At 43.0% G+C, this 20,249-nt stretch overlaps 3 protein-coding genes across 3 annotated transcripts; 1 reads left to right on the plus strand and 2 right to left on the minus strand.

Moving 5' to 3' along the window:
* Window positions 1-410: 410 nt before the first annotated feature.
* Window positions 411-3,653, minus strand: C922_04047 (hypothetical protein; the record flags this gene model as incomplete). Its single annotated transcript, XM_008819632.1, has 1 exon — window positions 411-3,653. The coding sequence occupies one exon, from the start codon at window positions 3,651-3,653 to the stop codon at window positions 411-413; it is 3,243 nt and encodes a 1,080-aa protein (XP_008817854.1).
* Window positions 3,654-5,782: 2,129 nt separating this feature from the next.
* On the plus strand, window positions 5,783-7,648 carry C922_04048 (hypothetical protein; the record flags this gene model as incomplete). The annotated part of the gene is made up of 1 exon (XM_008819633.1): window positions 5,783-7,648. One exon carries the CDS (start codon window positions 5,783-5,785, stop codon window positions 7,646-7,648), a length of 1,866 nt encoding a protein of 621 aa, XP_008817855.1.
* A 1,270-nt stretch (window positions 7,649-8,918) lies between these two features.
* Window positions 8,919-14,797, minus strand: C922_04049 (hypothetical protein; the record flags this gene model as incomplete). The annotated part of the gene is made up of 2 exons (XM_008819634.1): window positions 8,919-11,627; window positions 11,807-14,797. 2 exons carry the CDS (start codon window positions 14,795-14,797, stop codon window positions 8,919-8,921), a joined length of 5,700 nt encoding a protein of 1,899 aa, XP_008817856.1.
* Between the last annotated feature and the right edge of the window lie 5,452 nt (window positions 14,798-20,249).

Consider the following 20,249-nt stretch of genomic DNA (forward strand, 5'->3'; position numbering starts at 1 on the left):
TTTTGCAAATAGGTCGAAGTGGGGGCGGGGAGGTTATTATAAAAACGGAGTGCATAAATTTGGGGGACCTATCTAATACTTTCCCAAAATTCCTGACACCTTTCTATAGTTCAGTGCGAGATGTATGGAATCCTCGAGGAAACTCCCGCTTAACACGCATGGGCAGCGGGTGGAGTGGCGAAACAGAAGTATACATATGGCGCCGAAGTGGGGGCCTAAAATGAAACGCCAAGAAAGACACCCACATGGTGCCGCTCTGGCTACCAATTCGATACGGGAGGGAATAAACTACTAAAGTGACTCACTGCACAGTGTGAGAAAGGGAAATAAGGCCAATCCTGCGCGTCACCGGAAGGGCGCCTCAACACGGGGTGTGTGCCAAATGGAACCCTCCGCTGCGCCGCTCTCTGTTAGTTGGCGAGCCACTCGAGCAGCACCCCAATCAGCTTGGCGTACGCCTCATCTGTGGCGTCCAAGCCACGCAGCTTGTTCTCAATGCTGACGAGCCTCCTCTTGTAGGAGGCGCAGCTCTTCCGCAGAGTTTCATACGGCTTCTTCGAGTTGTAAAGAGAGCCACCATTTTTTACTGCGTTTTGAAATTTTAGCAATTCCTGAAATCGCTGCTTCTTTTCAGAATTTTGTATTTTCAGTATGCCCTCGTAGATGTCACACTGTCTGTTCATATTTAGGAGGTGTGTCTTCTCCTGATGTGCCTGATTTGTGAGCTGGTCATACGATTGGATCAGTTCGGTTAAGTACTTGGTGAGGGACACCTTCTTTCCTTTAACCTCCTTAACATTTTTTTTAACAAAAGAAATTTCGTTTTGTATTTTACAGGAGACATTAACTCCGTTGTCAAAATTTTTTTGGAAATCTTCTTTCTTATTGTCGAGTTCGTTTCGCTTGTTTAGTGCCTGTTTGATATTCGCGAGGAGAATATTTTGCTGTTTTTTTGCATTTTCTATGAGATCATTTTTCGCCTGTATGTTTTTCTTCAATAGGAGGATGTCTTTATTTTCCGTGTACTCTTTGATAACCCCTTGTAGCTTTTTTTTTTGTTCAATTTTGTTTTCCAAAAGAAGAATTTTATTTTCATAATGTAGGAGGTCTTGTTGGTATTTTTCTTTTTCACTTTTTAAGCAGTTGATATCATTTTTTAAGTTTTCCTTTTTCCTCTTATATTCCTCAGCTTTGATATTTTTTTTTTCATTCCACCTGAGCATGTCGTCTTCCATTTTGTTGATTTCTCCCAGTGTGTCGGAATTTTTGGAGGCGAACTTTTCCAGCTGTAACCGTATGTACATAATATTTCTATTGATTTTTTTAAGTACATTTTGTGCGTTTTTGGAATTTTCCTGGAGTTCGCATTTCTTCTGATTCAGAATGAGTCGTAAGTCTCTGCCCCTGAGCATTTCTTCGTTCATTTTTTGGTTCTCATTTTGTATTTTTATCATTTCGGATTGTTTCAAGAACCAGTCTTTTTCGAGATCTCTGCTCTGCTTGAGTACCTCCCTTATCTGTTTGCTTAGCTTCTGTATTTTTATGTTTAATGTGAGAGGCATTCCATGGTCATCGGAGTTTTTTCTATTTTTCTTGTCAAACTCTTCGTTCAGTCTGTCTACCTCGAGTTGCTTGTTTTCAATTAAGTAATGATTTTTCTTTATCACATGGTCATAGTTCTTTAGCAGTTGATGTTTCTCCTCAAATTCTTCATTTAATTTTTTTACCTTTTCTTGCACATTTTCTATTTTTATACTTTCCAGAATCTGTTGTATCTTAATTCGGATGATACCATTTTTATAGTTTTCAATTTCGTTTTCCTTTCTTGTTATGTTTTCCTTCACGTTGGCCAGATCGCTCTTGAGTTTGGAGGAAAAATGACTCACTTTAATTTCTTCTGTATACATATTGATTATTTTATCGATATTTTTGTTAATGTCATTTTTTACGATCTTTATTTCGTTTTCTCTGTTTCGTATCTCCTTTTTCAGTTTTCCTATTTCTTCGTTTATTTGTACACACTTGTCTCGCTCATTTTGTATTTCCACTTTGACCTCTTTATTGTGCTGCACAGTAGTGTGCACTTCCTTCTGGACGTTTCTTCTCCCCTGTATAGTCCGTTCCGTCTCGTTTTTGAGCGCCCCAAGCTCGGACTGAAGCTTTTCCTTTTTCTCCTTCTCCGTTGTAAGATCCTTTGTCAGGACATCCTTCTGTATGTCCATATCATATATCGTTGACTTTAGCTCCATCAGTTTCGTGTTCATTTCGTCAATTGCTTCATCCCTCTGTTTCATTTCGTTGATCGAGCCGTTTAGCTCCTTCAGCATGTCATGCCTCCCCTTCTTTAACTGTCCGTACTGTTCCTTCTCTTCCCTTATCAGTCTTTCCAAATTGGCATATTCTGTCTGCTCGTTCTTTTCGATGTCTTTCTTTGTGTCGATGTCGTTTTGTATTTCGTTCAAGTCGTGGTTCATCTTGTTGAGAATATTTTCCTTCTTCTGTATGGCTGACTGGGTTCCCAGGAAGGACTTCTCCACAGGGGGCTCTCCCTCACGCGCGCTCCCCTGCAGGGAGGCGGCCCCCCCTTCGCTTGTTACCTTCCCCTGCATCTTCTGCCGCCCTGCCCCCAACACATTTTCACTAATGCGGGAAGTGGCGTTCACCAAATCGAAGTACCTCCTCAAATTGTTCAGTTCGAGGAGGCTGTTATTAAATTTGGTGAAGACATCAGATTGGTAATTCAGCTCTTTCTTCAGGTTTGCCATTTGCTCATTGTAATTTTCTTTCAATTCATTTTGCTTTCCCAGCTGCTTCTCCCTCTCATCTTTCATGTTCTTTATCGCCTCACTTAACTCTTGTTCCTTTTTATTTAAAAAATCGTTTTCTTTGTTTACTCGAAACAGTTCTACTCCCGCGTTTTTTACGTCTTCCTCGAGCTTACTCCTTTCGTGGAGCCTCACCCTTAGCTTTTCCTCCAAAATGTGTTTTTTCTTTTTTAGCTGTTCGTGTAGAATGTCTTTCAGGTGTTCCAGTTTTTCGCTTCCCCCTTCGTCAGGCATCGGAGTCGCGCCGTTTGTCTCTTTCACTACTCTCTTTTTACTTGACCACTTCTTCTCTTTACGCTTCATCTCCAGGTGTTTCCCCTCCGTCGAGGATAAAAGATCGTCTGTTTTTCCCCCCTTTAGTGGGCCCTTCCAATGTGTATTATCCTCACTGGTTGTTTCTCCCCCCGAGAGGGTCACATTGACGTAGCCTGTTTGTTCGTAGCCATTTTCGTCGTGGGGCTGATCGGATGAAAGGGATTCCTTTTCGAGACCAGAACCTGGTTTGCTCAAAACAGTGGGTCCATCCTCCTTACGCGTTAGTTCTCCCGTCCCGATGTGCACATCCCTACCTGGGATGTCATCCCGCTTGGAGTCAGCACCCACCCTTTTGAACACCTCTCCAATTGCTTTCCCCTCCCCAGCGTGTTCTCTACATTTGTCAAGGGAGGAATCTACGCTAATATTACTGTACACTGTATTCGATTTGAACCAAGTTTCGTCAATCACTTTCTTATTTTCGATACTCAGAGGATGATAGTTCGTCCCACTATTCCGAACTTTCTCATCATTATATTTTTTTCCTTTTTGTTCTCTTTGCACATTCTTCATTTTTCATCATGAAGAAATCGTCTGTCTGTACGAACCATATTTGCCTCTCTCTCCTTCGCGGAAAAAAAAAAAAAAAAGAGACGCCACAATGTAAATTGGGAGAGAGACGAAAAAGAAAAGTGTCAATAATGGGGAAAATTCCTACCTCTTTGCAGCGGTTCTATAGACCCTCTTTCGTTCTCCCATTCTTTCTTTTTTTTTTTTTTTTTGGATATCCAAGACTTATTTTTGGAACCCACTTTATCGCAACAACGCAACGGGGTATTCCTCTCTGGAGAAAACCCTGCAGGGGAAACGTTCCCCTTTTGCATGCGCAAAAGGAGGGGGGAAGCAGAGAGGAATTGCCCTACCTCACTGCGGCCACATTGAGCCTCCGCAAAAAGGTAGACAAAAAAAAAAAAAAAAAAACCAAGGAGGCAGGCACGAACTGTGATGAGGAACCGCGTAATTTCTCAGCAGTGGTTTTTCCCACTGTTCTACCGGAAAGAAATTACCGACGCGTCCAAGCAAAACGGAGAAAGCCAGGTAGAGAGACGCTCCAAAATGAACCCCATTCTCATGGAAGGAAAAAAAAATATATATCACCGACGTGCCTGACATCAATTGTGTAAAAAATGGCATTTCGCACACCCGCTCTTTTTTCGCTGTCAATTATTTGCGTCGTGATCTCTTGCTGCGCGGACAGCAGCGCAGTTAAAGCAGCCCCAGTTTTTGCTTCCCCATTTGGGGTCCATCCGACCCGGAAAAATGATCCATCCGGTGGTCTGCTTACGGTTGCATGTGGGGACGCACTTCCGGCATGCACTGTCATCACACACGTGCAGGTGCTCCCTCCCCTTCCAAATGGGTAAACTGCTAAATCGTCAAAGTCCCTCCACTTTGGCTTTAAAGACGATGCAAAGGAAGGTTACAAGAAGGGGAGCATCTCTACGAAGATAAGAAAAATCCTTTGTGCTCCCCAACACAAAGAGAGAAGCTTTGTTTTGGAGAAAATTACTACTCGACCGTAAAGCACAGCGAATGGGGAAAAACCAAATGTCCGCATTCGCATGCGCTGATGTTCCTATTTTTCATATCCAGAAAAACGACCCAGTGATTACTGACTGATCACGGGGATGGACGGGGGGGAGAATCGGCCCCCATTGGCGATTTCTCATATGTAATTCCCCCGTCATTTTCCCCTCTCACCAAGTGAGGACATAGGAATGTTCTATGGGCATATGCAACTATGTTCAGTTCATGTCCGTCCATATGTCGTGGGGGAAATAAGCGCCAAATAAAAAGGGAACATCAATCATCCCTATTGATACGCGATTCTTATGATCCTCTAGAAGCTACATCATCTTAATAGAGGGAGGGAGGAATAAAAACTGGTAATAAGTTCACATCAACGTATAGAGGGTAGGATTAAAAAAAAATATTGTTGCGACGGGATTATCGCGTCGCTTGGCTATCCTCCAAATGGGAGTGTAAAACGGGGATGCACTTGGAAGTGCCGCTTTCGTACTCTGCAAATGTATGCCGCGCTGGGGTTACTGAACCGAACCACTGCAGACACGACCGTTTCCCTCGCAAAAAAGAGGCACGCCAAACGTATTTTTTATTCACCGAAAGGATTGTTAACGCGGTATATATGCATAGAGGTACCAACGGGACAGGGGGTGAACCGCCAAAAATTGTGAAAACGAAACCATGGGCAGTGCATACGTACTTGTAGAAAGAGTCGGGAAAAAAACAAAAAAAAAAACAAAAAAAAATTGGCTGATCTGCGCTGAGTGACAATCTTTTCGGCAATCCCCAAATGTACCACTCCGTATGTTTTAAAAAATTCCCGCTCAGTTGGTGAAACGTTGCTAGGGGGTTCTTTATTTATTTATTTATTCATTATCTTTTTTTCTTCTTTCAATCCCCATCGTGTCATTCTGTACTCTTCATTTTTGTTTTTACGCCATAGTGAGCATCCTCCAGCGCGGCAGCCGTTTGGGAGCACACGAGGGGTAAATATACAGCCTATCCGTGCAGGGTTTCCTATCCCCCGCGTAGTCGTCCACTAGTTGTTGCATGCTCATCGTGTAGTCGTTGCCTATTCGCCCTGTAACCGCCGCTTAGCCACCGCCGCCCCTCCCAAGATGCATATCCACAAGCTACGCAAGAAGGCAAAAAAGAAGAAGGAGGGTAAGTACCTCACCAAGAGAAGCATATTGAAGAAGCTATACCTGAAGGAAGAGGAGTTCCAGAAACTATGCATCTTCAAAGGAATATACCCCAAAGATTTTAAGGAAATCCCATTAAAATTACGAAGCAAGTTTTACAAACAAAAGGTATACTACTCAAAGAATGACTTCCACAAATTGTCCCATGAAAAGATTATCCAAGATTTCCGAAAAATCACAACATGGGTGAAGAAGTATAAAAAATATAAAGTGGGATTGGAGGATGAAGAAAAATGTAAGAACTTAATAAAGAACTTCCCCCAATATACATTAGACCATATCATTAAGGAGAGGTTCCCCGTTTTTTCCTATGCAATAGAAGAACTGGACGATGCTCTAAGTGCAGTAGTTGCCTATTCGTTACTTCCTTCAAATGAGAAGATTGGCATTTTAAACCGCTTCGTTACTAACTGTGAAGTGATAAAGAATCACTTCCATTACTACGTTTACAAAACGAACAGAATTAAGAAAGGGTTCATCACTGTGAAGGGATATTACCTACAGGCCGAAATTTTGCAGAAGAAAGTTACCTGGCTTATCCCTCATACATTTACCCCTTACTTAGACAAGACGATTGACTTCTCCATCATCACCACGTTTATTGAGTACTACATTTCGCTGCTAAAATTTGTCCTCTACAAACTTTACAAAATGCACAATATGACCTACCCTCCCGAGCAGAGCGAACTGCTGAAAGGTGAAAAACTCAGGCATCTCTCATACGATGAGTGTCTGATTTCTCTCTGCAAGGAGATGTTCGGGAGTCAGAAAGGCCAACTGGGGGAATCCAACCAGGGGGAGGAAAACTCGCTTACACTGGATAGTGTCCCCCAAGTAGGGGAACAAGGCCAAAGTGAGAACCACCACGAGGGAGTGAAACCCCGCAGTCTCCCCTCAAACCAGCGCGAAGAAGAAGAAATAAAACACGACATAGACGAACAAAATGACACCCTCAAGGAGTTATTCAAAAATCAAGTATATTATATCCACACAGAGATGCCCCTCGACATACTCTCTATCATTATCCTCTCCTGTGGAGGTTCCATAGGATGGAATTCCCCCTACTCTCCTTATGAGTTGGGAGATCAGAGAATCACGCACGAAATTTTAGAACCCTATGGCCAAGGCAAACAAATGGGGCAGCAAAAAATGGAGAAGATGTATGTGCAACCTCAATACATATTCGACTGCCTGAACAGAAAAAAAATCCTCCCATGTAGTGACTACTCCGTCGATGTGAAAAATTTACCCGTGCATCTTTCTCCATTCATTGAGGATGACAATTTTAAAAACTTCGTAAAAAAGGAGGAATACGCGATTAACAAGCTGCTGAATGAAGAGGCAGAGAAAAATGGCCAGAACAGTGACGCAGAGGAGACAACAAACTGTGAACATGGTCAGGCTAATAAAGACGATGAATTGCTCAAATCAGACGATGAGATAAGTAAGGAAAAACTGATACTACTTAGAAATGCATGCTTAAATAACCAGATGGAGTTGGAAGATGAAGACAATTACGTTCCGGTGGGGGAGACCTCCATGGAGGCTGCGCAGAAAGCCAAAGAAATGCAGTCAGCCCAAACGAGGGAAAATATACAGAGACATAAAATCGCCCTCAGTAAAAAGAAGCGAAAGTTGTACACAAGAATTGAAAGAGCTGAAAGGAAACAAAAAATGACCCTTGACAAGTTTATTAATAAAGCCAGGGGGAAGAATCTACATGGGGGCGCAAAAAAAAAAAAAAAATTGACGCGGGGCAGGGATGAGGGGTCTACAAAATGAATGGAGAGATTGGCCCGCGTAGCCACCGCACAGTTGGTGAGCAGCAACTCCGCTTCGATGCACCGTGCACGGGGAAGTCATCCCGAGGACATGCTGCTGAGGATGCGCTTATCAGTGTTATCATTCCTGTGACTGTTTGTGTTTGTGTCTGTGTTTGGGTCTGGGAGGGGGGATGACGTGCGAAGAGCGGCGCCGATTTATCGGGGAAGAAGAAGAATAAGAAAAGGAAGCGTCCATTTGTTTACACAAGACGTAATTCTACGTATGCACGTACTTGTGTGTGCCCTTTTGTCTGGGCCAATCCAACGCACCCATTTGGCATGGCCCCTAACGACCTTGCAGCCAAAGCTAATCCGTAGATCCAGTGGATAATTATAACATAAGAATTGCCTGTATCGGCGAGCGCACACGCATATATGCATGGACATACACAGGTGCCTCTCCTCAGTGAGGCAGCGTAACTGCGCTTTAAAGAAGATAGAAGCTGATCACAATGGACGAAGGCAAGCCGCAGAAACGGTTCACCTTTTTGAGCGCATCGTGATATAGGCAAAGCGTAACTACGCACAGAGGGAGCCACAGACTGATTGACAAAGTGACCCACAAAATGTGCGCCTCCACGTGTTCTCTCTCAAGTGTACATTTTTGCGTCAACCCCTCTGTCACCTTTTCTTTTAACTTAAAAAACACTTTCCTTTTTTTTCCCTTCCATTTTCTCCCCAATTTGCTTCCTAAACGGTCGCTATTTTGAGGAAAAAATATACCCACATGTCTGACCACATGTGTGGGCCAAAATCTGGGCCATAAAATTCAACACGGAGTAATCTGTTTGCCCATTGGACCGTTTCTCCTTGCCTCTTAAAAGCGTCATGACAAAACTAGACGCCGAAGTAAACTGCCATGTTAACCTAGCTGGAACTTAAAAAAGGATCTGTTTAAAGGTACATACACAGGACAGTTTGCGCCTGCACCACGCGTGTACGCAGTCTGTGTATGCACGAACGATGGTACAAACACTTGCACAAAAAAAAAGGGGTAAAAAAAAAAAGGAAAATGACATAAGAAAGGTGGTAAAAAAAGAAGCAAAATGACCCAAGACGGGCAAAGGACAAATGGCGCAAGGTGGTAGACCCAAAACAAAGGCGCAACTTTCGAGTGAAAAAAAAAAAAAAAGAAACAAAAAAGCTACCAATGCAAGCGCAGATAAGCATGTAAATACAAACACATATGCCTGTCGCACGCCGCTTGATCGCTTCACCGCTTCCTCACCTTAGGATGAAATTTTCTGGTCGTCCGTGACGGACTCCAAAAAGTTGCTCACCGTCTGCGAGTCGATCGCAGGAAATTGCAAATTGCGGATGTACTTGTTGGGAAACCCAATAGAGTTGGACAGAACCCTGGAGGAGTTTACCGACTGCTTCTTCTTGTTGTTGTTCTCTGCCCCTCTGCCATAGGAGTCTCCGAGCGAATTGAAGGGGAGTTTGCCACTACCGTTGAGGGCGCTTTTCCTGGACGAGCTCCTTCCATCAGCATTATTATTACTGTCACCTTCCGCCCCGCCATTCAAACTTGAACCCAGAAGATCCACGGAGTTCAACGAGTCGTTATCGTTCTTCGTACACTCGTTGAAGCAGTTTATGTTGTCGTCCCCCTTGATGCAATCGCCAGCCGTCACACCGGCAGTTGAAACACACCCTGAACCTGCGCCCTTGCTGCCATTATTCCCACTGGACAGGTTTAACTTGTTAACCTTCTTTCCACCCCCCCCGGTTAAGATATGCGAATCGGGCAAATCGGGCAAACTGCTCACATCGGGCAAATTGTCCAAATTGCTCACATCGTTCAAATCGCTCAAATCGTTCGGCTCGCTCGAAATATCTCCCGCGAGTTTGTCGCTAATCAAGCAGACCTCCTCGTCGTCATTGGAGTACATCAAACTACTCTCTTCATTCAGTTTGTTTTCCTTCCCATACGATATGGACTCATCGCTGTTAGAATTTATCGAATGGTTGTTATTCCCCTTTGACACACTTTTAGCATTATTTCTGACCAAGCTGCTGTTAACACCATGCTGCTGTTGGGGACGCCCCTGCGGCTGCGCTTGTGGATGCTCTTGCTGCTGATGACCGGACGACTTTTTCTTCCCCTTCTTCACATCTGCGTTCTTCATATCGGTGTGGTGTCTGTATTCTTTTTCCCACTCTGTTCTCTTCAATATGGACAACTTTCTCGCTTCATTGTATCCGTACTTGCTCACACTGAAACTGGTAAACAGCCTCTTGTTATTGGCGATCTGGAAGTAGGCATTCCATTTGCCAACACCTCTAGGAGATTTAGAAAAATAGACTCCTTTCACTTTGTCATCATTTGGATTCACACCAGCAGGCATTTCATACTTTAACTTCCCGATGCCATAATTTGTTGATGCCACTGGCGTGACGGTGGAAGAGCTTTTCACGCTTTTAATATTTTTGCTTCCACCATTTGAGATATTATTCATTCCAATTGTCTTTCCATTTTCATTCTTATTACTATGTTTGTAGGGGCTCACACCTCCGGGTGCGCCACCTGGAGTGACAGAAGTGCTCAAGCCATCAGCTCCGGAAGATATTCCCCCCTCCATTTTGCCACTACCTAATAGCAGCTCGCTACTATTACCATTATTACTTAGCGACAACTCCGAATCGTTAGCACTTATCTTTGAATTATAATCGGCACTGAAATCGTAGCTGCCCTTCTTCTGTAGTCCGCTCAACGTCGCGGTGCTCGTGGCACTTGCACTCATGTTGTAGGCTCCCTTCATATTCATCTTGCCATTATTGTTATTACCACTACCGTTACGCTGATTCCCGCTTCCCCTCTCGTGCAGTTTATTCTCATTTCTATTGTTCCCGTTCGGGCTGTTCATCAGGAGGCTTGGTGGATGGTACAGCGAAATGTCCAACGATCCGCTGGAGCCACTATTTGTGTTCATTATAAAGTCGTACAATGTGCTGGGGTTTATGTGGTGATGCGGCAGTGATGGATGATGCAGGGGGTAATGATGATGGTGGTGAAGCATGTCAACGTCGCGCTCTCGATCGCGGTCCTTCCCATTCTTGTACGGTGAGGACGATTCAGCTGCTGTTGTTCCTCTCGTCGCTCTTCCTGCTACCCCCCCGTTGGCTCCCTTCTTGCCAAAATTCTCTTGCGACATGTTCAAAATGTCCTTGTAGTTTTTCACGCCACTCATGAAGTTATTCTTGTTGGCGAAGCTTCTTCTCGTATTCATGTGCGGGCCGCTATTCTCGTCCACGGAGTAATCGCTGGAATCCTTCTTCAAGAAGTCTAGCACTCCAAGCAGGCAACCGCTCCTTCCGGGCAGGTTAACTCGCGGTCCGCTATCCCCCACGCCGCTAACATCGCCAATGCCGCTGACATCGCCAACACCGCTAACACTGCCATCCTTCTTATCCTCCAACAAATTAAACTTCAACTTCTTCAGCACATTCGAGTTGCACAGGAGGTAGCTCAAGTCATAGCCCCCCATACCGGCTCCGTTGGCGTTCACCTCGCTTCCGGAGTTTCCATTCAAATCGGTGATCCCGCTCACCATGCCTCCATTTGCATTAGCCAATCGGTTTACATTCGCCCCGGAACCTCCTCCGCTGCGTTTCTGCATAGAGTGATGATTGTGATGGTGGTGCGCAGCAGACTGGTCCCTCAACTTCCTCTTCCTCATTAGGCTCTGGAAACTGTTCGATGAGAATGTTCCATTATTGTCATATCCGTTTAGGATGCCTCCTTTATTTCCCCTTCGTCCGTATTTCGTATAGGACTCTCTCTCGTCAAAGTTGTCCTCGTCACTAAATTTGTAATCCTGTAGAAATTTGTTCATGTCGTTGTTGACGCTCGAATCGAGCTTCAGCTTGTTGTCGTAAAAGCTCTTCGTATCCTTCGCGTCCTTCTCATGACCGTATACATCGTTGCGTGCTTTATCCTGCAGAGTATGAGGATGAAGGGGAGAAAAAAAAAAAATAAATAAGAGGGGGCGTCAAAAAAATGAATCAACTGCTAGCTACACATGGCGCATAAAAATGAGCACTGATGCGATCGCTGCGCTGCATGGACAGAAGCGTCTTCCTTCATTGTAACACTACACCATGCGAAGAAACTCACCTCCCATCCGCCGGATCCGCATAAATGCGCGTAGAAATAACGCAGAAAGTTCAAGTCACTGGGGGTTAGGTCGACATCCTTCAATTTGTCCCTCTCTGCACCGCCGCCCTTGTGCATATTTGCATACTCCGACATGAACGATTTAAAATGCAAATAGGCATTCACATTAGCGTTACCCACGTCGTGCAACGTAGACTGGCTGCACGTACTATACATGTTTTCACTCTCCTTCGAATTGAGCTTGCTCAAATTTTTGTATTTTTCCACCACCTTCTCGGCCTCCTGAATGTAGTTGTTACTATAGTCGTTATACGAATTGTAATCTATGCTGACATTCAATTTGTTCAAAATATTTTCATCCGTGTAGCTACATTTCTTCTTGCACGAGTTGGAGGCGGCACCGAAGCTGTTGCTATAACTTAGAGGGTTATTTCCGGCCAAACCTATCATGTTCGCGCTGTAGTTACTGCTCAGGGGGTTCACCTTGCTGTTATTGCTTTGATTGCTGTGTCCGTTATGACCGCTATTACCGCTCTGAGTGCTGTTCCCTGTCGTGCCGCTTCCCATGCAGCTGCTGTACATGTGCCCATTGGCGCAATTGACTGGGAGGGCGCTGGGGCAGGCGAAGTGGTTGCCATGAGAGCTGCATGCGTAACTAGGGAAGCTTCCCTCTCCGGCAAATGTTGTTCCGACGAGACCACCACATCCGACAGCTCCCGGTGTTGCCCCTACTAGTGACCCTCCAACGAGCGCCCCACCTCCGCAGGTCAGGAAGTCTTTCCCCTTTTTCAAATCGACGTTGCCACTAGAATCGCTACAGACTTTGTGGTTACCATCACCCTTCTTATGCGCAGAGCCGTACAAGGACAGTACGCTAGACTCTCCATCGGCCACATGAGGAGACACTGTTGATATGACATTAGTCACAGCGCTGTTCCCATGGTAGGTGCTGCTGAAATAGGGATTCCTGAGGGACAAGTCCTGCATCTCGTCGACAATTTCTTTGGACAAGTTACTCTCTACTTCATCGATGATCTGTTTTAACATTTCATTTTTACCATTTTTATTTCCACTTGAGGAAGAAGAACTGAAGGAAGTGCTCTTGTCATACAAGCTACTCTCCTCCTTGCCCTGCACGCCTTTTAACTTCCTTATTATCTCCAGCTCGTCAATACATTCCGCAATCGAATCAAGAAACAAACTTTTCGCTGCAGATATTTTTATGTTTGAAAAACAGCATAGGTACAAATCCAAGTTATTCATTTCGACATTGTTCAGGATATTAACAAAATGATATTCGAAGGACTTGTTCGTTTCACTCCAGATGGAGGTTAATCGCTTCAATATACGTAGGTAGCTGAGACAAATAATTTTTGACTTCCTTATGCTTTCACTTTTGCTGAGGGCTTCTTTGCTGGCCATGGCGTAGCCCCCGTGGATTCCTCCGCTAGCGAGGTTGCCAAAGGAGGTACTTCCCAAAAGGTTACTCCCGACGAGGTTACTTCCAGCGTTGTTGCTTCCCACGGCGCTACTCTCGACGCAGTGATTAACAAGGGTCTCCCTATGGCTGAGGCAGGCACTCTTCCCAACACCGACAGGAGCAGGGACAGCAGCACTGACATCACCACCATGCACAGGTGCCGGGATGGCCCCTCCTACAGCCACGCTTCCGCAGGGGAGTGCACCTCCCGTGGAGGTATTCACAATGGGCGCAGTGTCATAGCCATTGCTAACCACATGTCTGCTCTCCTCTGCAAATAATTTGTCAAATTGAGTGTTCACCCCCTCTTCCCCTTTAATGCTAAAGAGGTTATTTATCAGGGCAAGTGTCTTATTCTGGTCAATTGGGGAAGGAGGTTCATTTGAACTCTCCTTCTGCATTAAGATATCTTTGATTAATGAATTCTTAAAATGCTCGTTGCTGTTCCTTTCACTGTTTTCATTCTTCAACTGCATCTCACTGTTAAATTGCATTTCATCGTTAAATTTATCATCCAGGTTATTCTCCCTTTCATGCTCTTCCTTAAAAATGGAATTCTGCGATTTCACTTCCTCCTTGCTGTACACGCAGCTGTCATTGATTAAGGACTCTTCGAATCTTTCCTTCGATTCTTCATCTTTGCACATTTGATTCCTACCTTCGTAGGCGTTTCTACTCTCCTCGCACGGATTGGGCTCACCATCGTTTGGCTTCCCTTCGTCATATGCGGGCGACGTTCCGTTTTGGAGGCGTGGCTCTTCTGCATACGACCTTGCACTGACTCCCTCCACTCTATCATTCTGCTTGAGGGGTGACGTCCTCAGTTCGTCGTCTTCTTCAGCCTCGTCCGCTTGGACCTCCATCGGCCTTCCCTGAGCGGGCTCCTTTTCAAAATTGGGGGCAAACTGCTCCCCTCCCTGACTGTCACCATTGCCCTCGCTAACATTATTCCCCACGTTGATGATTCCATCCTGTGGAGAAGACATACTCTGCAGGGCCTTACCGATTGGGAAGTTCGGCCACTTTTCATTTACACCGGATTCTGTCACTCCGGAATTGAGGTTAATCTCCGCTTCATCCTTCTGCTCACCATTAAGAGGGTACTTATTACTATTGACACTTCTGGTCTGTCTCGTCAGTATCCCTTCTTCATTCTCATCGTCATTCTCGTTTATATGTTTGGCTAGCTCATCCTCATCATGAGATAACAGTGTTGATGATTTCGCAATAGGGTTAAAAATCCCTTCTTCCTCATGGACACTTTCCATGCTGCCAATGTTAATCTGATGTGGGGTGGTAGTTCTGCTGATTGGATAAACTTGTGTCTGTTGCTCCGCATAATCCATGTAACTTTCTATTTTGCTTAATGGATTTTCATTGTACAAATTCTTCACTTGGCCATCTTCCGCTTGTTCGATCTCCCCCTTGACGCTGGTGGGTCCCTTTCCATTTCCATCCACCTCAATGGGTTGCTTCCTGCTGCTGTTAGAGCTACTTCTCAGCAAGAACATTGGCGAGGGGATTGGTTAGACGGAAGGGGGGGGGAAAAGCGCGGGATTGTCCGCCAAATAGAAAAAAAAAAAAAAAACAAGGAGGGAGAAAGCACAATAGCCAAGTCTATCAAAAGGATAACTAAAAAAAATACGACGAACGTGGAAATGAAATACCCGCACGGATAAAAACAAAACACACGAACGACGTTAAAACAAAACACAAGAATGCGAGTTAACCGCTTATGAGGCCAAGAAAAAAAAGAAAAATTGAAAAAACAAAACTACAGCTTTGTGCAAAATTGTCGAAAAAAATACGTTTAACTTAAAAAATAAATTTAATACATAGTGATTCACGCGTGTATTCTCCTTTGCTAGAGGCCGTTGCATGAATGGATTTATTTCCTGCGTCGATTGTCTGTCTAGAGTGTTTTCCTCAACGGATGGGGATTGAAAGGGCAGGTGCACAGATAAAACGTTCTAAGCAGGGAGTTACACTCCTATGTATGAGCACGCACGCGCTTACTTATTACACCGTTTGATGCAATTTTTAAAGAAAACACATGCATTAAAAAATGACAAAAAAATGGAAAAACAAAAAGACAAAATGGGAAGTTACAACGCTGAAAAAAAACAAAAAAAGAAAGACAATCTTAATTTTTACAACATGTACATATAGACAAGGTCTATGTACACTTCAAAATTACTGGGAAAAAAGAAGAATACACACTTCTTTCTTCAAAAATAGCTACCCAAAAAAAAAAAATACGCACTCCTTTGTACAAAAATAGCTACTCAAAAAAAAAAATAAATAAAATTGCATGTCAAAATGTTGGAAAACTACAATAATTAAACAAAAGGAAAATTAAACAAAATGAGAAATTAAACAAATGGGTGATTAAACAAAAGGGGGTTAAACATGACAAAAAATAAAAAGGGCACAAATTAAACAAGCGCACGAAATAGAGCGCACTGAAACAAGCAACAATGAAACAACGCAAAAAAAGCAAAAGAAACGAAAGCAAGGTATGATAACCGCGAACCAACCCAAAACACATCGCAAACAAACAAGCGACGAAGCACGCCTACGGTTATGCACAAAATGGCTGCACGCACGACTAACAGAACATACTCCCGAGCCTGCTTCCTTCTGAGAAGTCCTTAAGACGGGGCTACAGCCTAATGTTGCCTGTGTCGCCTAACGCGTCGCGTCCCGACTCCGCTCAAGAGTGCATCTGCGTTTTAGCACATACACAAGCGCTAACAGGCACACGCCAGCAAACAAATTGGTAAATAAAATACCGCGCACATATAAATACACATGCGTCTATATACGTATACATGTGCTCAGCTCCACAAAGGATTGCTCTTAAAAACAGCTACCGATTGACAGCCACTCACGCGTGCTGGTCTACTGGGCTGGTTTCGCAGAGCTCAACTTTTTTAATCAAACTTCACGCCACCTGCCCATGCAAAACACACATGTTACAAAAAAACACATAACTTCACAAATCTTCTACGCGATATAAGGCTTAATTACTCAAGATATGCGAATCGTTAATTTTTTCCTTCTTTTTTAAACGAATTTAAAAAAGGGTACAGCGATGAAGCACGCAAAATAGGGTAAAAAGAAAAAAGAAAGGCAGAAAGAGAAGAAAAAACACCAAAAAACAGCAAAAAAAAAGCAAAAGAAAAGAAAAGAAGAAGAAAAAAAAGAAAAAAGAAAAAGTGGAAAATACGAAACAGCGGGAAAATGGGTCCTTTAATTGTACATATAAAAATAATATTTAAAAAAACCGGGTTCAAAAAAGCATTAAACATTCGCCTACAGTCCGAACACGCAGGCAGAGGGTTGGGGCCCACAGATCTACTTGTTCATTAATTCACAGGGGGTGCAGAAAATGGAAAAAGGTAATAAACAAACATTTGCGAGTAGCTTTTATACAACACTACACGCGCGATACAGTGCTGGTATTTTCTACGCGAACCGATGGAGCGTGCCACTCTCATAACATATATATATTCCCACTCTACTGCATACTATGCATTATTTTGCCTGCCGTGGCGGCATTGCATTAACTCCACATGGCGCAAAACTCACGCAAAAAGGATTACAATTTTAGGAGGTATTCTCAAAACATAAAAAAAAATAATAAAAAAGGACAGGAAGGAAAAAAAAAAATTCACTTTTTTCGTAAGTATAAATATATGTCCTTAAGTACCGCAAAAAGAAAAGGTTATCTTTTCTCCTCAAATGTATTTTTTCTTTCTCTACGCAGTTGGAAAAATATGTATGCGTGAGGTTAGAGGAGGTACACTATATAAATATGCTTATATCTACGCGGCCTGAACTACAGGTATGTTTGCCCCACTTGTTCGCGCGCATACAAAAATGAATGATACCGTGGGTTTTCTCCGCGGCTGCGACAAACAAAGTGCGAGGCGTCAGGGGTACCACGTGAATGTACATAGGAACAGATGTACATATGTATACAAATATGTAGACATATGTACATATGTATGACTAACCATGCATACGCTGCTAGCTAGCCTCCTCCTCGTTCATACAAATTTTGGGGGACGCAAAAAAGGGGAAACCAAAAATAAAGGGGTATTTTCTATAATATAAATTAACTGCATAATATGTATCCCATTTAGTGACTCATATACGTCACTGGCGAAACAAAAAAAAAAAAAAAAAAAAACAGGAGGGAAAAACTTCAAGTGGGATTCGTTTATGTAGAATTATCTCACATAGTAGATTAAAGAAATGTATGTATGTACAATGTATATACTCATGTATACATACAGGGGGTGGGGTGGGGGAATTATACATATAATACATGGCATATATTGACAACTCATATAAATATATATGTATATATACGTATGTGATATATATTTTAAAAACAAGGGAGAAATGACGAGCATAGAAAAAAATATATCTTTCGAAAAATAAAAAATAAACAGAATGGTATAAAATATTTTCAGGAATACGCCCATTCATATCAAATTAATTCGGCCGCAATCAAATTTTACATATGGTCACATAATATATATGACGCGCTCGCTCGCTCGCTGGCCCGTCCGATCGCTTGCATGTATGTACCCTGCGGTATTGTGTGTATTGGCTCCTGACATATACATAAATACATATACCAAATTCATACATGTATTTTTGTATTCCCCTGCCGTATTATATACCGCGCTGGAAATAAAATAATAGGTATTTCGCATACGCTCCCATGCACATATATAACTACGACATGCAGCGCGTCGCATGTAGCATATACGATGTAGCAGCGCGTAGCATTTACGCATAGACCGCGCATGTAGCGCTAGTGAGCCACCGTCGCTAGGTGCACTTTCGTATTTTTATGCGTTGTTGCGCGTGACTTTGGCGCAATTTCTCCGCTGTGCTGTGCTTCTTTTCTCGATACCTTGCTCTGCGGTTGTTTTCTTTTATTTCCTGTCCTCTTCAGTGTATTATATATAAATAACAGAAAAAATAGGAAACAATAAAAGAATGAGCGAAAGCTATCAAATTTTTAAATAGAAAATGAACGAACTCAAGGGGTTCGAAAAAGAAAAAAAATAAATAAAATAAAGTAAAAATAATTGCATATGGAAAATACGGTGCAGTAGTAAATTATGCAGCCAATTTTCTTTGGAAAAAATGTAAAATATACATGTAAACGGAAAAGAGATAGCAGTGCGAAAATTGCCACGATATGGGGTTATGGTAACGCTGGGTAAAATATGCCACTTTTGGTCGCTTCTTTTTTCAAAATTTCTTTCCAAGTTTAAATAAATCTCGTTTAGTGGAAAATACAAGGGCGGAAAAAACGGAACATAACAAAGTGGATGTTGTATGGGTACCTCTGTACACGCATGTCGATACGCGGCATACGTATACGCGGCGAGGTATACGCCTGCGGTGGGGAACAGGGGCGTGTTCGGCGATGTTTGCGGAGCGGCAAGTTTTATTTGGCAAATGTACAAGAGTGTGGCATCCCTCGGCACGCGCGCGGGGAAAATGGATGAATGTATAGATACATATATGCATATATGCATTCACGCCGACATCCCACGTGTGGCTACTTTTACCGCATGAATGGGGGCACCGCTTTACCCGGAAAAGGCACAAACAAACGAGGCACAAACAAATGCGTTTCTCGATCTGGCCATATATCGGCAGAACGTTCAAAAAAGGGAGGCCATCGACGAAGGAATTGCAAAATGGCCCATTTGTTCCCTTCTTCATATACAGATGGACGAATGCGCGCAGTACACATTCCTTCGCGAGCACGGAGTGTTCCTTAACTGGCACACAAGTAGCTCACTTAACAAACGTACATACCATGCATACGAACATACATATACACGGGCAAGAATGTCAACGGGAAAAATATCGACATGTAGACAATTACAAAGGAATGTGAAAAAATATCAAAACGTAAAAAGGAAGGACCTTTTTTTATGTAATGTAATAAAAAGGTGACACAAAAATAGTTGGCTGAATTTTTTCATATCTCTCTTTACTTTATCACACATTTGTTGATTATGCTTTATTTTGCTTCCTTTTTTTTTATGTTGAACACTAATTGCGATGCGCGCGACAACACAATGGGGGATGGGCACGAATTTTTTACTCAGACGAGTGCATGTTTTAGATGCCCGGGAGAGGTGAAAAAAACGGAAAAATGCATATGCGTAGGTATGTGCATATATACGTACACATGTATGTTCGCATGTACGCAATCGCGCATGTGTATGACTGCGTGCTAATACCTTGCACAGAATAAAGCGGACAAAAAAAAAAATGGTGTGAATGCAAAAAAAGAAACAAAAAAAAGGTGAACTTATATCACATATCGTTAATGGCTTACACCAGTTGACAAAAAATGCGGGAGCTTTAATTTTCTACAACAGGAGGTTAAGCAGAGTGAAAAAAAAAATAACATAACATAAAACAAAACAAAACAGAACGAAATAACAGCGCATTCTATACAGCATATTTTTGACACTTCCTATGGTTCAGAAAAAATGCAAAAAAGATGCCCTCTTTCATGTGCATGTACGTTTAACATAGGGCCAGGAATATGCGGTGATGGAAACGCCTCAGGAAGGTGATACAATAACACTCCACCGTGAGATTCCCAGCATATCGCGTGGCCGGCATATGTGTCACATGCGCCTCCTATGGCTTATATCGTACATATCGCGTATACACCCATACCTATGCCGCGTTACACAAGAAGAACTAACAAATATGCATTAGCAAAGTTGCATGCAGGGTGATTACGTATTATCAATGTGTGTTTCCGTGTGGCATAAAAATGCATGTCTTCACACATTCATACGAAAAGAAAAAAATAAAATAAAATCAGATCATATCAGATCATATCATGTCATATCATATCAAATCATATCAGAACAAATGAAGCCGTGTCAAATCAAACCGTCCCAAATC

This window comes from Plasmodium inui, assembly GCF_000524495.1.
Source record: "Plasmodium inui San Antonio 1 unplaced genomic scaffold supercont1.19, whole genome shotgun sequence".
Classification (NCBI taxonomy): domain Eukaryota; phylum Apicomplexa; class Aconoidasida; order Haemosporida; family Plasmodiidae; genus Plasmodium; species Plasmodium inui.